The 16,857-nt window shown below is 42.2% G+C and overlaps 1 protein-coding gene across 1 annotated transcript in view; it reads right to left on the reverse strand.

The window, feature by feature from the left end:
- Window positions 1–16,857, reverse strand: part of fbxw7 (F-box and WD repeat domain containing 7) — a 122,866-nt gene that overhangs the window by 62,655 nt on the left and 43,354 nt on the right. Inside the window, exons 4-5 of the mRNA XM_085781956.1 lie at window positions 14,682–14,930; window positions 13,593–14,141 (exon numbers count right to left, since the gene is read on the reverse strand). Of these exons, the coding sequence (XP_085638082.1) occupies window positions 13,593–14,141; window positions 14,682–14,861 (729 nt within the window). The 5' untranslated portion in view covers window positions 14,862–14,930. The remainder of the gene's footprint in view (window positions 1–13,592; window positions 14,142–14,681; window positions 14,931–16,857) is intronic.

Consider the following 16,857-nt stretch of genomic DNA (forward strand, 5'->3'; position numbering starts at 1 on the left):
TACAAATCTTGGCAATGATGCCAAAATGCTTTTGATGCTATGTAAGGGTATGACTGCAAGATATAAAATTATAGCCTACGGTCCTTATGCAGAGATGGTAATTAAGGGTGATGTATAACAATCGCACTGTCAACGGAGGTGTAACACAACGCCTCGCACTTTGGTGAAAGGCAAAGCAAGGCACCAATTCAAAAGAAGTTTTAAAAAATACAATGAAAGAAACCTCCTGCCGTGATCCGTCTTTGAACCCACTGTGTAACAACCAGATAAGCAGCGGTAATTAAAAATGAATCACCATAATAGACCCTTTGTCTTCAAAAGCTGACCAACATAGCAACTTGCTTTGATCTGAGAGAAAACTGAGAACGGAAAAACGATAAGCTGACTACCACCCCCTCCCCCAGTAATTGTGACATCCATCCTTATATCTATTTTAGTCTCATTAGTTTCTCCCCACTAACAAACCTATCTCCTTTTTTTTGACGGAGGGTGACGTTTTTCACTGCACGATCTAGGAAACACTGTCATATACCACTGTGATTGCAAGGAGATTATTTAACTTAGAGAGAGGTGGGAGTGAAAAAATAGACTGGTCTCTAATGAATGCATCGCTTCAACTCTCTGAATTGTCAGACTGAAATAACACGTCAGATATTTATGTCGATTGAAAAAAGCATTTTGATTGCAATATGAGTTTTATGGTGATGAACTCATAAATAATCACTGTAGTTTAAATTATTGTGAAATTGGAAATTACATTAAATACACATACAGACAAGGAATTAATTAAATCTTTATTATACTGCTCTTTTTTTTCTTGTTTTTTTAATTATTCCAGTTTTCTATGGCTGTGCTCAATTTATATTTTCATAATTAGTTGTTTTTTTCCCCACATAAGAAAGATCAGAAAGAAGAAATTCCTGAGTATACTGGTATAAACTTTTCTCTAAGTCAAAGAAAAGTCATCAAAATGTCTTGTTTTTTTCCCCCCCAGGCAATAGTTCAAAATTAAATCCCCTCTCAGTTTTAAATCTGATGTAACGCTTTGAGTTTCTAAATCTAAATCTAACCAACTTTACTCAGTTTGCCTGCGTTGAGAGCGTCAGTGGTAACACGGACGAGATTAAACCGTCACGCAGAAGGTTAATGTGTAAGTTACAGAAACCTTTAAAAAACAGACCTGGGTTTCTTTGGGAGTTAAGTTATTTGACGTCGGAGTCTCATTCAATTAATTTTCCAAGTCAGATATTATGCCGTATTAATTCAGCAATGGGCTGTTACTGTTATAGTTTGAAATATGCGACCTAATGTGCTCTCCAAGGGTAATAAAGTGCTGATGTCATATTTAGAGAGCATTGATGCAAATGCAAACATACGTTGCCAATTAATAACACAAAACCTTCAGTAAACACCGAAATAGGTATTTTAACAATGTCATTACTTAAATTGAAGCCTCATTTGTCAAAAATTATAACTGAAACTAGCAGATGGATGACAGTGGCCGGTATAAGCTCAGAATCAAGACACTTTTTTTTTCTACTTCTTCTACTCAAATTAATGCATTTATGTCTTAATTTAAAAAACTTAACCTAAAAATAGGCTCATTGCCGACGGCCTTTTTAAGGTTATATGTTGGTGTCCGCCGCCTGCCATGGGCGGAGCGGAGGCACGTGAACCATGTATCTATGAGCGTATGGAAACGAAACGGCCTGACAAAATAGCAAATCAATTGCGTGTCATCGCAAGTATCCAAGCGTATTTTTATCTGCTCTTGCGAATACCGCTTAAGCAATGTGAAAGTAGAGTTCAAAACAACTTCCGTAACATCAGATTAATGTAAATGACTCTTGAATCGAGGAGAAATTAAGATTTTAAAGGGAGCAAATATGTAACAAATCATAACTTGTGATGGCAACAGAAGGAGGAATTATAATTTTTGACAGAGGGGCAGTTTTGCAAAGCAACAACAACCACAGTGGAAGAGTGAAAGAACAGGATGACCTTTGACATTTTCAGGTGGTGGTGGATCAACAAAACCTTAAAAACGCAGGATGGACCCGATACATACGAGACTCACCCGTCTGCGACAGAAAGGCAACCCCTGAGCGATGATGTTGATGCTAAATATCTTGAGTACTTTCTGAGGGGGTAACGGCTCTGTGGCGGCGTCCTTGGGGTCTGCCAGGTGAAGCGCCTGGCTCTCCAGCAGGGCGTGCGAAGTCTTCCCTTTCCCACAAGAAACATTTGGCATCTTTTTCCGAGAACCAGACGAGGAAAAGCGAGGAATGGGGCAATGCCGCAGCATTGCAAAGACGGACGTTTTTCAAAGGATCATATCCCAGACGGACGCTCCAAAACCTGGCCGACCAATGTCGTCAGCAGGATTTACTTTTTACAATAACAAAGTGGCGTCTTCCTTCGACCCCAGAACCATCGCGTAAGACGTATCAATACTCCGCTTCCCTGAGCCTCTGCACCTACCTACTCAGAACTCATCTCCCTGCTGACTGGCACCCTTTAAAATATCTCTGGGGTGTGAGGTCACTGCTGCGACCAAGCCAGGCGGAGCAGCTGCTGAAAAGAGGATGGACCCACTCAGACCCCCCCCCCACCCCACCCCCCTTCTCCTCTCAGACAGACACTGTGGGATCTACTCTTATGACCCCCTCGGTGGAGGAATGTGTACCAGCAGTCGTCCGTCCGACGCAGCACACACACGTGTCCAGGGGGAGCTTCCTCATTGTGGTCATTCTCTCTGACCCCTTTCTGGTCCTCCCAACCTAGAGGCCTACATCATCACCGAGCCCCCTGCTGCCCACTCCCCACTCTATGAAAACTGTTTGGATACAGCGAAAACAACGGATCACTGTGTCCTCACCTGAATCCCACTTGTCAACAACGTACATGCTGAATGAAGCAAGGATTTGTTTAACACCAACCCTCTCGTACTCTTCCACCGACCAAGGCGTCCAAAAATGTCAGTAAGTCTACGTCAGCAACGAGACCCGAGGATATTTCAGGAGATGTGCACACAACTGCCCAATGTTAGTACGTGTGACACATGCACGTAAACAAGGATTCGCTTGACAGTGTCAAGAAGGATGGACTTATGTGTATTAAAGTGTTTTTTCAAACGATGCTTTAAAGAGAGCAGAAGCAGCAGGGTGTGTGTTTTTATTTTTCTCAATTTAACCTTGATAGCAAACAAGGCACTAATGTGAAAAGGTGTGAAGTTATAGACGCAACAAATGGTGCAACAGCAGGGAGTTGGTGAAAGTTACATATGGCACTTCTGGGTTTTTTTTCCCGCCCCATAGGAAAATTAATATGCAGCACAGCACAGGAGGACAATCACTACTGAATATGTATAAATCTACAGATTGAGTGGGTGGCAAAGAGACAGCGTTCCCCGTGCACATTTAAATGTCTGAGCACACGGTAACAAAAAAGACCTGCAGGGCTTAACCCTCTCTTCTATTCTCATGTCCACCATTGTTTAGGGAGGATTACAGCGCCACAACATCGATCTGAGCTCACCGAGCGCCCCCCGACACGCACACACACACACAGACACACACACCGGCCTGACAACCCGACAGCCAGCCAGCCACTGGACGCCATTGAGTGCTTGCGGCTGACACTGACCAACACCCAGAGTTTTTACAGTATGTTCAGCACAATTGGAGGAAGTTGGCGCCTTAGCGGCAGCTGCTGGACACTTTGACCAAGTTAAACTTACAACAGAAGGCAGTTGGTGAGAGATCCCCGCCTGGTAAACCAGACATTTCTTTCCTCCGATTTTTTTTTTTTTTTTTCATTTTTGCTTCATCCAATATCCTAGAATTACTCATTTCTAATTTAATCAACCTGAATGATTGGCTAGTGTAATTATTTTCCCTTTCCCTATTCCTTTACCATGAGTGACAGTATGGCAGTATGAAATAACCAACATGGCACCTGCAATCGCTCACTTGTTTCTGACATATCCCAGGCCTTGTAGAGGTTACTTGAGCTTTCAGACTAATCTTAGTCCATCAAGCTATGTGACAGACATACTGTTCCAGTGCGCTACAACATGATCAGGCCCAAAGTAACTCGTTAAATAGCGAGTCATGGGAGCATATTTAACCTTGGGCTCCTCTGCAATGCTTGTCCTTTTACAACGTTTTCTTAACCATTATCTATTAAGCCATTTCCCGTCAAATGATTCAGAAAACTAACGCCCCATGACCAAGAATCCTAAAGCCAAACCCAGGAGATCCCTGTGTAATAAGGGGATAAAGTTTCTAGAGCTCTTGAAAATGTTCCAACAACCAGTGTTTCTGTGTGCAGTGAAATGGGGTGGGGGTTAGTCTCATATCCTCCCCACAACAAGGCGGAAAATGTGCTGTGAGTATCTGAAGATATTCAAAGTATGACAGATACTCAAAGCCCTGTTGAGCTGCAGAAAATGCCCAAATAAAGAGGAGATCATAGTTTCTACAACCTGCTAATAACTGCAAGTATAATTTCTATTATATCAGTTCATAACATACCCATGTAGTCCAATAAAAAAATATTTTGTTTTCTTTTAATACTGTGTCATTGTATTACTGCCTGGTCATCAAGTTTGCAATCCCTGAAAGACACCAAGACTGCTGAGTGCCAGAGGGTCAAGAATGTTTGGCTTCTAGTAACTCAGTACTCTTACAAATCACTCCCAGCTTTTCAAAGCAGCTGACATGACAGGGCTGCAAATTTAGGCCCTGGGAAATTAAAAAAAAAGGAGCTAAATTGTCGAGCCTGCCTGCCTGTGCAGCGTTTCACTATTAACGCTGAATGAGAATCTGCACACATACATTAAGCAGACAGACACAATGGTGCATTACACCATTTTCATCCTATTCTCCCCTCCGTCTCTCGCACTGTAGCTTCATTGCTTTGCTGGCTGGCTGATGCAGAGACAAACCTTAGCCAAAATACCAGAGGCATTACAAAAAAAAAAAAAAAAAATTACCAAATGAACACTACCTCCCTTTTGCTCTCAGGGCTGGACAGCGTCCATGAGAGGCAAGCAGCAGTTCATTACAAGGTAAAGCCTGTGGTACAATCTGGGCACAGCTGCCAACAAGCACCTACAACCTGTGGGGCCACAGATTTACTGTCTGAACCTGACTCAGACCGCTGCCTCCCTCTGCTGTCAAAGACCGGGACTACTGCACTGAAAACCCCCAACCTCCCCCCGCACCCCCCTCCAAGACGACAGTGCGCTGTCAAACGCAGGGTTATAAAGAAGAATGTTAGCAATCTGTTGTGATAGCAGCATAAATATTAATAGCCGACTGCGCTTGGAGCTTAATGAATACCACATCTAAGAACCCTATTCCTCAGGACATTAAGTCTGTAATGCAAAGACCTTCATAATGCAACGAGGCCAAAACATCCATCAGCGTTCGACTTGGGATCGGCGTTACTGATGATGATGATGATGATGATGATGCAGGTAATAACTGTGTCGGTTTGTTGGTACTATGAGTCGCCTTGTCACCTTGAAACTTCAGATGGGACACAATGGGGAAGAAGTTTGGGGATTTTAAGTGCATCATCCTTCCTGTTACTGACACATTATAAAATTACACAACCTTTACAATCAAGAAGGAAAAGCAATTGAGGAAAATAATCACCACTTTAGGGCTGAATTTAAAAAGTTAAACTTTATATTTCAGCCCCAGCTGTGTCTCAGCAGAGTTAGAGAAAACAGAAACTGCACAGATTTAATGGGAGAGTGGAGGTGTCTTGGGGGTATAACAAGGACTTCTGTGGCTAAGAGAGAGAAAGTAATCATCATCATCAATATATATATCGGTAGTGACTCAAACTAGTTGTTTTCATGTGGGAGGACGAGAACACTGATCCTTTGTGGCTCATCTCTGCCTGCGTGACAAGGCCAGTGCGTGGGCGCCGCCACCTACAATAAACAGGCAGCCTTTTTCTTTGGAAAAACATTTAATTAGTGGAAATGAACTGTAATGTGTGTTTGAAGAGAAATTAAAAAAAAAAAAAAAAAATTTATGTGCCTCAAATTGTGCATGTTTGCTTCAGTGAAAACAATTTGGCTGATGAGTTACTGCTCATTATAAACTTAAAAAACGGCCATACATTAACATTTCTCACACGCTGATCAGCCTGCAGGTCTGACGCACATTACTATGCAGTTGTACGACTCCAGTTCATTTGCACACAGAGTTCAGAGATGCATTAAGCTACGCTACGCAGTGTTATGAAGGTGTTTGCATTAGAGCAGGAAAACAGTGGAGCAGGTTCACAGAGATATTTGTTGATGCAGACCTAATTCGCCTCATAGATTTGTCTAATGCAACCAAAATTGTTCTTCAAAAAAATACAGACTGATTGATTTTAAAGAAAAAACATTAGACTCCTCACCCCCAGGCTCTCTCGGGCCTACGACCAGTGTTACCATGGTAACAATGACACCTGCATTGAGCACTAGCAAAAATATATATATAAAAAAAAACATTTTTTCAGAGAACGGTGATTTTTGTCACACTCTTCAGGTAAAACGTCCTTGTAACTTGTCATTATCCCCCAAAGAGGCGTAGCGGTCGGATGCGGCTCCTGAGTCTAAAATAATTACCCAGAATTCAATGTTCAATGCTACAGTTCGACTCTTCGGCTCCAGATAGTCAAGAGCTAAACTGCTTTGTGCAACAGTTGAATTCAGATGTCTGTGTGAAGTCTTAACCATTTGTTATATCCGAGCCAGAGTCTGAGTCTGTTCTTTGTGAAACGGGCCCCGGGACAAAAACTATTATTTCAGCCCCGAATGAATCAAAACGTCAAAATGTCCCCAGAGCTGTTCACCCACAGGCACGACAATGAGCACCTGCATCTTTTCAGCGCTACTCACAAAATAATAGCCATTTTCACGTCTGTGTTTGAAATGATGTTGACAACTTTAAAAAGATTTGACAAGACAATAAGAGACAGAATAAGGACACGTGGTCCGTCACAATAATTACAGAATCGCCTGATCGCAAATATTTGAGCTATTATAATCGTTAAAATCGTATAAAAACAGCTGGATGAAACTAACAGAAATGTCACATTTTCATCACTATTTCCTCGTTGTTTTCCGCAATTTAAAGTTTGACTGGTTTACTATGGTTTAACGGCACATGAGTAGAGCGCCACAAACTGTTCATCTCGAGCCGCTTAATTTTTTAATATTCAACGACCGCATTTCAATGATCATCTATCATGGATTTTGTTGCAAAGCCTAAAAGTCAAACAGAAATGCAGTTTTAACATGTTCCAACTTCTTTATAAGATGTATTATTAGACTGTTTATTAGGCTTATACTATTTAGTGGCATGAAATGATCAGAAAAAGACTATTAAGTCATTAATTGCAATTATTTGCATCGTCAACTACAATTTCATGATTGTGACAGCCCTAACGTGAGTAACTGTGGATGATACAGAAGCTAAATAGACTCTTTCATTCCAGATAAACAACAGGCGGCCGAGGTGTCAGGCTAAGGTATAGTCATTTGGGTTATTTTAGCATCACAAAGTGCGCTGAACATATTAGACAGCCACCTCACAATAGGACTATATTTCTATCTTCTTTTAATCCAGATAAATCAATGCTTTATTCAGCAAGTGTTGGTGTTAATTCATCACCGTCAATGCAATCTGCCCTCTTTATGCCCTCTTGCTCCGACTTATCATAGCTCTGCAGATCCATTTCTCCACCAAGAGTCTCCGATGAGTCATTATGAGACATCTAATCCTGTAAAAATCACATAATGCCTTAGTCATTGGCCATGAATGACACGTTCAAATGAATTCTGAGATGGGCTGGCAGCACCGTGCTGTAGGGAGCCTAAAATGGGCATAATGCATCCTGTTTAATCTCTGGTTCAGGTTTGGAAATGTGTTTATTTCGTTTTTTTAATGTATCTAATATAGTCTTCTCCTGTGCTGTGTAATAAAATCAGTTATCCTTAATTTGAAAATTTCAAAGCTATTAAAATAGTACAATAAGAGCTGGAGAAGAGTAACATCAGCAACTTTATTCATTCAGGGTTGTGGAGAGGGAACGTTGGAGACTGAATGGATCAATTCCTACTATTTCCACAGCTCAACAAATAAAAGTTAAATGTTAGCCTTGCCTGTCATTTTCCCCTGTGAAGATAAGTAGTATAAAGGCTTTTTAATCCAAGTAGTTCCAGTCGTAGTTGCTGTATATTTACTCAAGGTTCACCAAAGGGTTGCTGCACATCCTCCGTCCCACACAGCTTCTATTTCAACAGTGTATACATTTGCTGATGTAAAATTATTTTTGCCATAAACAGCAAATTGCAGCAGTTTCCACTGGGGGCTGTGGTGGCATTAACACATTTCTTTGTAATGGTTTTCTAAACAACCTTTCACACTAATCTTAAATGACCTTAAACCTTTTCTTCTTCCACCTGCTAATGTCAAACAATCTATCCCCACACCCCACCACTCCCCCACCATCCCACCATCCCACCGGACTAATGTATATGACCCAATATACAATTATCAACACCTGCTCCAGGCCCCGTGTCAACTCATCATCATATATTCTGCAAAATATCATGTGATGCACACCCTCTTTAGTACCTGTGAAAAGAAAAGCACCTGCTTGAAATGTAAATCTGAGTAAAGCATTGCTTCGGTGTTAGGGTCTGTTCAGGGATGTTACAGTATCAAGGCTTAACTTTTTCTTCTTTTCTTTTAACTCATGAAGCTCTTTAGGAATTTAAGTTAAATGATAAGTTTGACCTAAAGGCTCACCCCATTGGCACATAGTCAAAAGTTAAAGGAGTGTCAAGTATGAGGAGGGGAAGAAGCGTCTAATTCCAGTGACCTGAGCCTGCAGCACCTGGAGCCTGACAACACAATCCTTCTTCACCGTGACATGCTAAGACATGTGTGGACAGGACAACGCAACATCATCATATTTTGGGTTTCTACGGTGCTGCCTCTTCTCAAATCTAGTTCATACATTTGCTAATAACTTCTCTAACACATGATGCAGCACCAGATACACATCGCCACCAACTGATCCTCCACTACACACCTCCGCTGCCGGTGTTCGACACATGCACGCTGCAGCTGTCAAAATGCACATGTCATATTTCACAGGGTTGTTTTTACTCCACAGGGACATTCAGGATTTTTAAACACGTAGATGCAGATGAGATGATCCATCTACTACCACTACTATCACTGTGTGAAGCACTTTCTAATTCTGGTTTTGAAAAGTACTGATGATATACTATATATATATATAGATTTTACTTATGCAGCAAACTAATTTAAGGCTTTAGTGAACAGATGCATCTCAGATGACGATTTCAATATAGAATTTCACGGCTCAGATTGATGGCTTTAAAATCAGATGAACAATGTGACCCAAAGAAACCTTTACTCTAATAGGAGTCATGTTTTAATCTTCAAGGCAAACTCATCTGTAAATGTAAGAAAAACATTTTAAGAAAAACTTTTAATATTTAGAGTAACTGACTGACAATTTCTGAGTGGCATAGCCAGAGTTTCATTTAGTCATTTTGCACAATCATTATCACAACCACCTGAGCTTGGCGCACTATTCAACATTATAAATTAAATTAGTTCTTCCTGATCAATCACTTTTGGGATTTTGTAAAACCAATTTCCAATTATCACATCTTAATCAGTCACTACACAACACTTCAATTTTGTGATTATCTGCCCATTATTACTTACAATGCCACCCAAATAACTCTTGCTGAGTCATACAAATACTTACAAAAGTTAGGATTGACAGCCTAGACTGTCATTGAAGATTCGTTCTCGAAAAAATTAAAAATCGAGCTTGTTTTCATGTCAAGAATCAGAAGGTTGTCTTTTTCTAACTGCAAACTATTGTACAGTCAACTTTAATGTCTGTGTTTGATTATGAGGGACACATTGTACTGTCAAACTGCCCCGTCATTACTTCAGCTGTCTATCAAAGTGCTGCACAGTTTATCACTAATGAAAAAATGTCATAATGATTGTTCTGCACACCAAAAGACTGGGTGGACTTTCTTAGAGACCAGAAGACATAATTACCATCATTCATCAACAAAGCTCTTTTGTTAAAGTTTCCAAAATACCTTCCATCTCTTGTCACATTTAAATCTTGTAGCTACAATAAATGATCCTATTTAACTTAAGGAACAGCAGTGCTTGATGCATAAATATTCACTGTCCCCCACATTCAACTCAACAGTGAAAGACAATGCATTTACAGGTCCCAAAAGCTCTTCAAACTCATCAAATACACAATCCAACAACTCCAAAACGCTCTGGTGGACAAGTTGTGACCTGCACATTCACCAAGCTATGAGATAATAACAGAACGTTTCCAGACAGAGTTGTTTTAGAGGTAAATTCATGCAAAACCTGCTGATGTGCGTTCCTGTTGGGGGCAGTTTCTCTGCAAGCAGTCTCTGAATTTACCTCGAAACTCAGTCTCGTAACGTTCCGTTATTATCTCATAGCGTGGTGAATGTGCAGGTCACAACTTGTCCACCAGAGTGTTTTGGAGTTGTTGGATTGTGTATTTGATGAGTTTGATGAGGGAAACCAAGAAATCCCATGAGCCTCCGTATCGTAGCTCTGAGCAGCTCACGGCTCTGCTCCGCCCTTCTAAAAATAGCTTGCACCGACAAATAAAAGTAGTACTACTGTAATAAACCTACTCCTAAAACTACAGGGATTATGGCAATGGGCCAATTTTCCAAAATGTTGAACTATCCCTTTAAAATCAGGAACTAAACAAAACAGGACTACAAAAGCAAACTCATATAATGACGCTTCCTATATCATTTGTCATGGTTTCTGATGTTGCAGGATCAGGTCTCTCCCAAAGGCACAAGTGCTAAAGAGTAGATTTTCCATTACGGCCACGCTGTCATTACACATAAAACACAGTGTCAATAAATGTTGAGCTTCTGTTTCAGCGCCACTCCTAATTCCAGGCATACAGAGTCCACAGCTGAACAAAATGTGTACGTTCGACATCAAAGCCAGCTGGCCCGCTGCACTGACCAAGACCCTGACAAACCTATCCGACAGCTGCGTCAGATGGTGAGAGGCACACACGGGAGCAAATTCAGACTATCTGCTATATTTAGGTCAATATAAGCAAGGGCAGTTTAGTCTGCTGGGCAAACTGCATCATGACGACACTATAGTTCTTCTTACAGTCCCCCAGACACACACTGATGGACCATCAATAACACGCCGATACTTAACGATATCAGATATCATTATCCGTCAATGCATTGCAAACAGACAAATGTGAATATCATCCCCTTGCTTGTTGAAAACATCCCACCAGGCGTCGTTTCCTCCCTTTAAATACAGGTGGGGTGAAGGCCATTGAAGCATGTCATCAGTCATCGCTGCAACAAGACACCAGCATTAACATCCAAACACCGGTGCTGCACTAAAACCAGCGCCGTTTGAAGTGGGCACATTAGTTGTAACGCTGCAGAAAGATCTGACAATTTGTTACACATGTCTTCTGAACATCAGGCGCGACTCCGTTTGCAGCGACAATCATCACTCAACGCGTCGGTAAATCCATCAGTGAGGCTTGAACTTTTAACAGGACTTGAATGGGGCTTTTGTGCATTGCACATACATACACTTCATCAATGCGTACTGTTATGCAGTGGGAGGCTGTTAAGCTATAATTATTTTTTTTAACTTTGCACTTCTATTACACACACACTGCATAACAAACTTCTCCTGGGATACAGCGCATGACACATGAAATGAAAACAAAAATACCATTATTCATGATTAATCTGGTTCTCCAGTAATTTTGTCATCGTAACCACAAACTGCAGCTTATTTATTGACACTTGGGATAAATGTTGCAGTTCATAATTCACCCGGAGCCTCCCATGTGCTTCTCAGTGACGACAGAAGTGATCTAATGTGCTTTCCTTTATGTGTATCAGCTTTTCTCTTCTGCACGTGATGCAAACATGATGTAAAACCAGTCAGCACTGCAAGAGAGCTGTAATGGCCCCTCTTTAAATAAGATTAGCTTTCCCTGTATTCAGGATTTAACCAATTCTTACTGGATAATAGACGACACAAATGAGAAGGGGAAAAAACTAACATGAAGTGCTCGCTTTTGTCCACAAATCAAAGAGATACTGAGTTTATTGTCATAAAGGAACAAAGAAACCAGAAATATTCACATTTAAGAAGCTGAAATCAGAGAATTTTGACTTTTTTTCATTAAAAACTACTCAAACCAATTATTCTATTATTAAAATAGTTGACGATTAATTCAATAATCGATTTATTGTGCGATTAATCGATTAATTGTTGCAGCTCTATTTCATATTAGAAAGAAACCATCAATTCGCTGCAAATAATAAGAAATCTACTCTGTCACTGCACAATATAGAGGTGATCTCTTATCACTTAGTACTAATCTGCATCTGCATCCCTTATGTGTCTGTTGCCGTCAGGTGAGGGCTCTCTCGTCTCGTCGTGACCTGTGTCGACACTGAACGTTTCACCTCGACAGACTTTTACCTCTCCTACTTTGACTCACGAGGTCTTGAGTACAAGTCCTGTAATTGTCAACATTTGCTCAGGGGTGTGATGCAAGACTTGGAAAGAGCACGGGAGAAAGATCAGGAGGACGAGATGAGAACAGCGGCAACACAAATGTCACACTTGCCAGGTGGGAAACGTGAGACTCAGGCCTCAATCCTCAATCTCACCCATCTGCTCTTCTGACCCTCATCTCAAAAACACAGACACATTACCTCAGGTTTGTCCTTTTCTAAATTATATTTTATCATCAGACATGGACAGTCATGTTGCGTTAAAAACAACCCACTGAGTCGTCTCAACAACACAACCCGATTCAAGTCACTGGAGCTCGTAGTTAGCAAGACTGTTACTAGAGTGATGGAGGCTCGAAGATTAAGAAATACATTTAGGAATAAGACTAAAAGAATGAGACCAGTTTGCTATAATTGGTATCAACCAGGCGTTTCCATGTTATTCCCCTGATGAGGTCGACTCCACACACATCAAACTGAACGACTACCTTGCATGACCCGAGTAGTGCAGTAACACGTTTGTGCCAAGAGAGGGGGCTGCTGCTTTAAATATGAACCACGAACGAACATCCAGTGCAGAGCAGTGGTGGGATAGTAGTCCCACACACACACACACACACAGAGCCTGTGAGTAGCTGCAGAAGGATCATAAAGGATCAGTTCACCGCAATTACACAACTGTGCACCCATGTGTAGAGGGGGTGGTGAATCATGAAGTCGTGCAAATAGTTTTGATTTTATATGTCCAAGTTTTGTGACATCATCACCTCTCTTTCAGTTTTTGGCCTCCACACAAAGAGTCCAACACATTTTTAACAACAACAATAAAAAGCAACAACAGACAGAGTGTTTCTGTAACTCTGGATAAATGAGGTAAAGGTCTACTTCCTCAGGAGAAAGTAGTTCCAGCCAAAACGGCTCGACAAACAACAGCTGTGCTTACCTTCTTGTTGGAAGAGCTTTGGTGTGTACAACCCGAGTCCAGGTTGTTATTGGGGGCAGACACATTGTTCCTGAGAGAGGGAGACCGCAGCCCTTCCTCCCCTTCGCCTTCCTCCTCCTCTTCCTCCTCCCTCCCGCTCTCCACCGAATGTTCAAAGTCATCACTGTCTTGGTCCATCTCCTCCTCGTCCTCATCCTCCTCCTCTTCCTCCTCGCCCTCCTCCCTCTCCTCTTCCTCCCTGCCCTGCTCCTCCCCTCCCTCTGTCCTCTCCTCCGCCTCCTCCTCCTCCTGGTGGCCGCCGCTGCTGCTGTTGTTGTTCTCCTCCTCTTCCTCCTCCTCCTCGTCCTCCTCGCCCAGCGGCTGGCCTCGCAGTCGTCTCTGCTCCGACTCCCACATCCATCGGGCGCCTTTCTCCCCTCCGTTCACTTCGTTTGGCAGGCCGTCCTCATCTTCTTCCCCTTCCTCCTCTCCGCGAGGGCCGTTGCTGGCTCCCGACTCGCTGGGCGCCCATGATTGTTCTCTCCCGCCGTCAACCTGCGACGCCTCAGGCTGTGACACAAAAAAAACCACAACATACAATGTCTCTGAGGCAAATCTTAGAAATCTCATCTGTTGCACTTGCATTTTCTGTTGTGCAAATGTTTCAAAACTACAATTAATGACATTTCCACACGTATCCAAAAGTTACCAAAAGTCATCTATGGTCAAAACCGGAAGCCGGTTTTGCATTTCCGGTGGAATTTTAAGTTTATGTTTCCATGGTTTTCAGTCGTTGTCATAGTTGAGGTAAATGCATGGATCTATTAACGCTGGCTTTTAACACAGATGTCAATTTGTGTGTTATCCATTGTTAAAAGCTGGTGTGATGATCCATGCGTTTTACAGATTTTCATTGGAAAAAAAAAAAAATCCATGCATTTACCACGACTACCGAAACCATGGAAACGTAAACATAAAATTCTGCCGGAAGAGCAAAACCGGCCCACGTTTTTGACGTTCGGAAAAAGGTGGACACGTCTTGATTACGACTCACTAATCCAGGTTTTACATTTCACACGCTTCTGTAACTTCTTCTCATCTGGTTCTCACCCTCTGCTGCAGCTGCTCTTCCTCCTCTACTACCCGGTTCATGTGCTCATCCTCATCGCCCTCCTCTGCCGCCTGCTGGGGTGCCCGGGCCGTGGAGGAGGCGTTACCTCGCACTGCCGGACCCCCCGGCCCTCGACTCCGCCTGCTGCTGCTGCCCCCCGACAGCAGATCCTGGTTCATTTCCAAAAGCCAGCTTGCTACCTCCTGGACCTTCGCTAGGCTGTCTGAGGAGGGGAAGGGCTTGACATTCTGCAACACACACAAGAAAAAAGAAAAGACAGAACACACACGGTTAGAATATGTTAATTGTTTTCAATGGTATACCGCTTAGCGTGTGTTTGAGGTGAGACAAACACATGCTCAGCTGCAACAGAAAGCATGAATATCCCTCTTCATATTCTATTCTTTCCACTGAATTAAAACAATGGACATTAAACATTTGCTCTTGGAGACACTTGTGCCGCTCGGCAGCAGACTAGGGAAAAAAAGGTGGGAGTGATTGTGTTTGGCTTCAGATCACACGGCATTGGATGCTCTGCCTCGCATGCAGACGGACGGGCAGAATAGCCTTGAGAGCTGCTCGCGTTCCAGAAATCCAACAAAGCCAATAAACAAAGTCCAATCTGTCAAATACAAAAGCAAAGCACTGCATGGCACCAGGAGATTGTCCAACAATTGTCCTTTAAGATTTGTGTAGTCTACACGCTTTGGAGAAAAATGAAAGACATTTAAGTTTATCTTCTAAATCTGTTCTGTTGCTTCTGCTTTTGCATTTAAGGATGGCAAAACCTACGTACATACTGAATAAACACACAAGTCACGTCGGCTTGTTTCAGAAAAATACCGCAAATTATATATGGAACTAAGGGATAGGCAACCGGAGCTTTATCTACAATGAGACAGCTTCACCTTCTGACGCAGAGTCACAGATGCAGCAGTGCAGACAAGAAACCAACTCAGGCAACAGGACTAATCTGTGACCATCAAAGCATCAACTCTCGTGAGCCGAAGGTACTCTCTATCTCTCTCTCTCTCTGTCCGTATGTGCTCAGGATTTCACAAATGTTCAGTCAGTTTCACGTGGTGCTGCAAGACGACAATATGTGGCTGTGGCTGTGCTATTAGAAATGACACATTCAGACAAAGGTAAAGTGAAGCAAGGAGCTGAGAGTGTGGGGAAGGAGACGACAAGCTGCGCAGAATAAACATCAGAAATGCTAATTAAAAAAAGGAAGAGACAACAGGCTGCCGTCACTGCTGGGAAACGCACTGATCTCAGGTTTTTTCTTTTCTCCAGATAATCAGACCTGAGATCAGCGTATTGGCTGACACCGAGTATCAAGTCGATAACAGCATTTATTTTCCATTGTACAACCTCTGTGTCAAGAACCAGTTCATTCTTCAGTTCTAGCTACTGGATGTTGTATCTGTATGACGGTGTTAGTAAGCATTGATACATACATGAACGTCCAGTTTGGTGTATTAAAGGACTGTTTTAAACTCTAACAAACCTTTAATTGATTTATCTAGAATTCAGAAGTTAAAGCAGAAGTAAGTGGTCCGGTCGTTTTCGCTAATGCTGCGTTCCAGGCAGGCTTTTGAAATCGTAAATTACAGCTTCAAGTCACGACTTACGACTTTGTAGCGTTCCAGGCAACCCACTCGTGTTTTTCCGACCTGTTTTACCGGTGAAAGTCACTATAACGGCCACTCGTAACTTCCGACCGGTGAACTCGTACCAGATCGAACTGGTACGACTTCACGGTCGGAAAAATACGAGTTTTCTTGAACGCACCATAACAGTCCTCGTCCCTACGTCGCCACATTCACGGCATCCCTTGGCTGCACACACAGCCCTGCATGCCGTTCTCTCTCCTCATTGGATAAAAACTGTAGGATACGATAAATGTTTTCTCTTCGGCTCAGAGCAGAGCAGAGGGACTGAGAGACCCGTGTTTCAGTCCAAACACTCTATGTAAGTGATTGCTGTCGGAAGATATAACTATTTAAGACTTATATTAACACAAATATATCACTTACTTCTGCTTTAATACAAACCTTGAACTTTACGTTGTTTTTTCTTTTTTTGCAAGTTTAAATCAGAGAAGCTTCAGAGAGAATTAGAAAGCTTATTTATAATGTACATTTCCAACAAGTCTTTTCATGAGCTGGTCGG

The sequence above is a fragment of the Trachurus japonicus genome, chromosome 1 (genome assembly GCF_045865225.1).
Source record: "Trachurus japonicus isolate A0001 chromosome 1, Traja_1.0".
In the NCBI taxonomy this organism is placed as follows: Eukaryota; Metazoa; Chordata; class Actinopteri; order Carangiformes; family Carangidae; genus Trachurus; species Trachurus japonicus.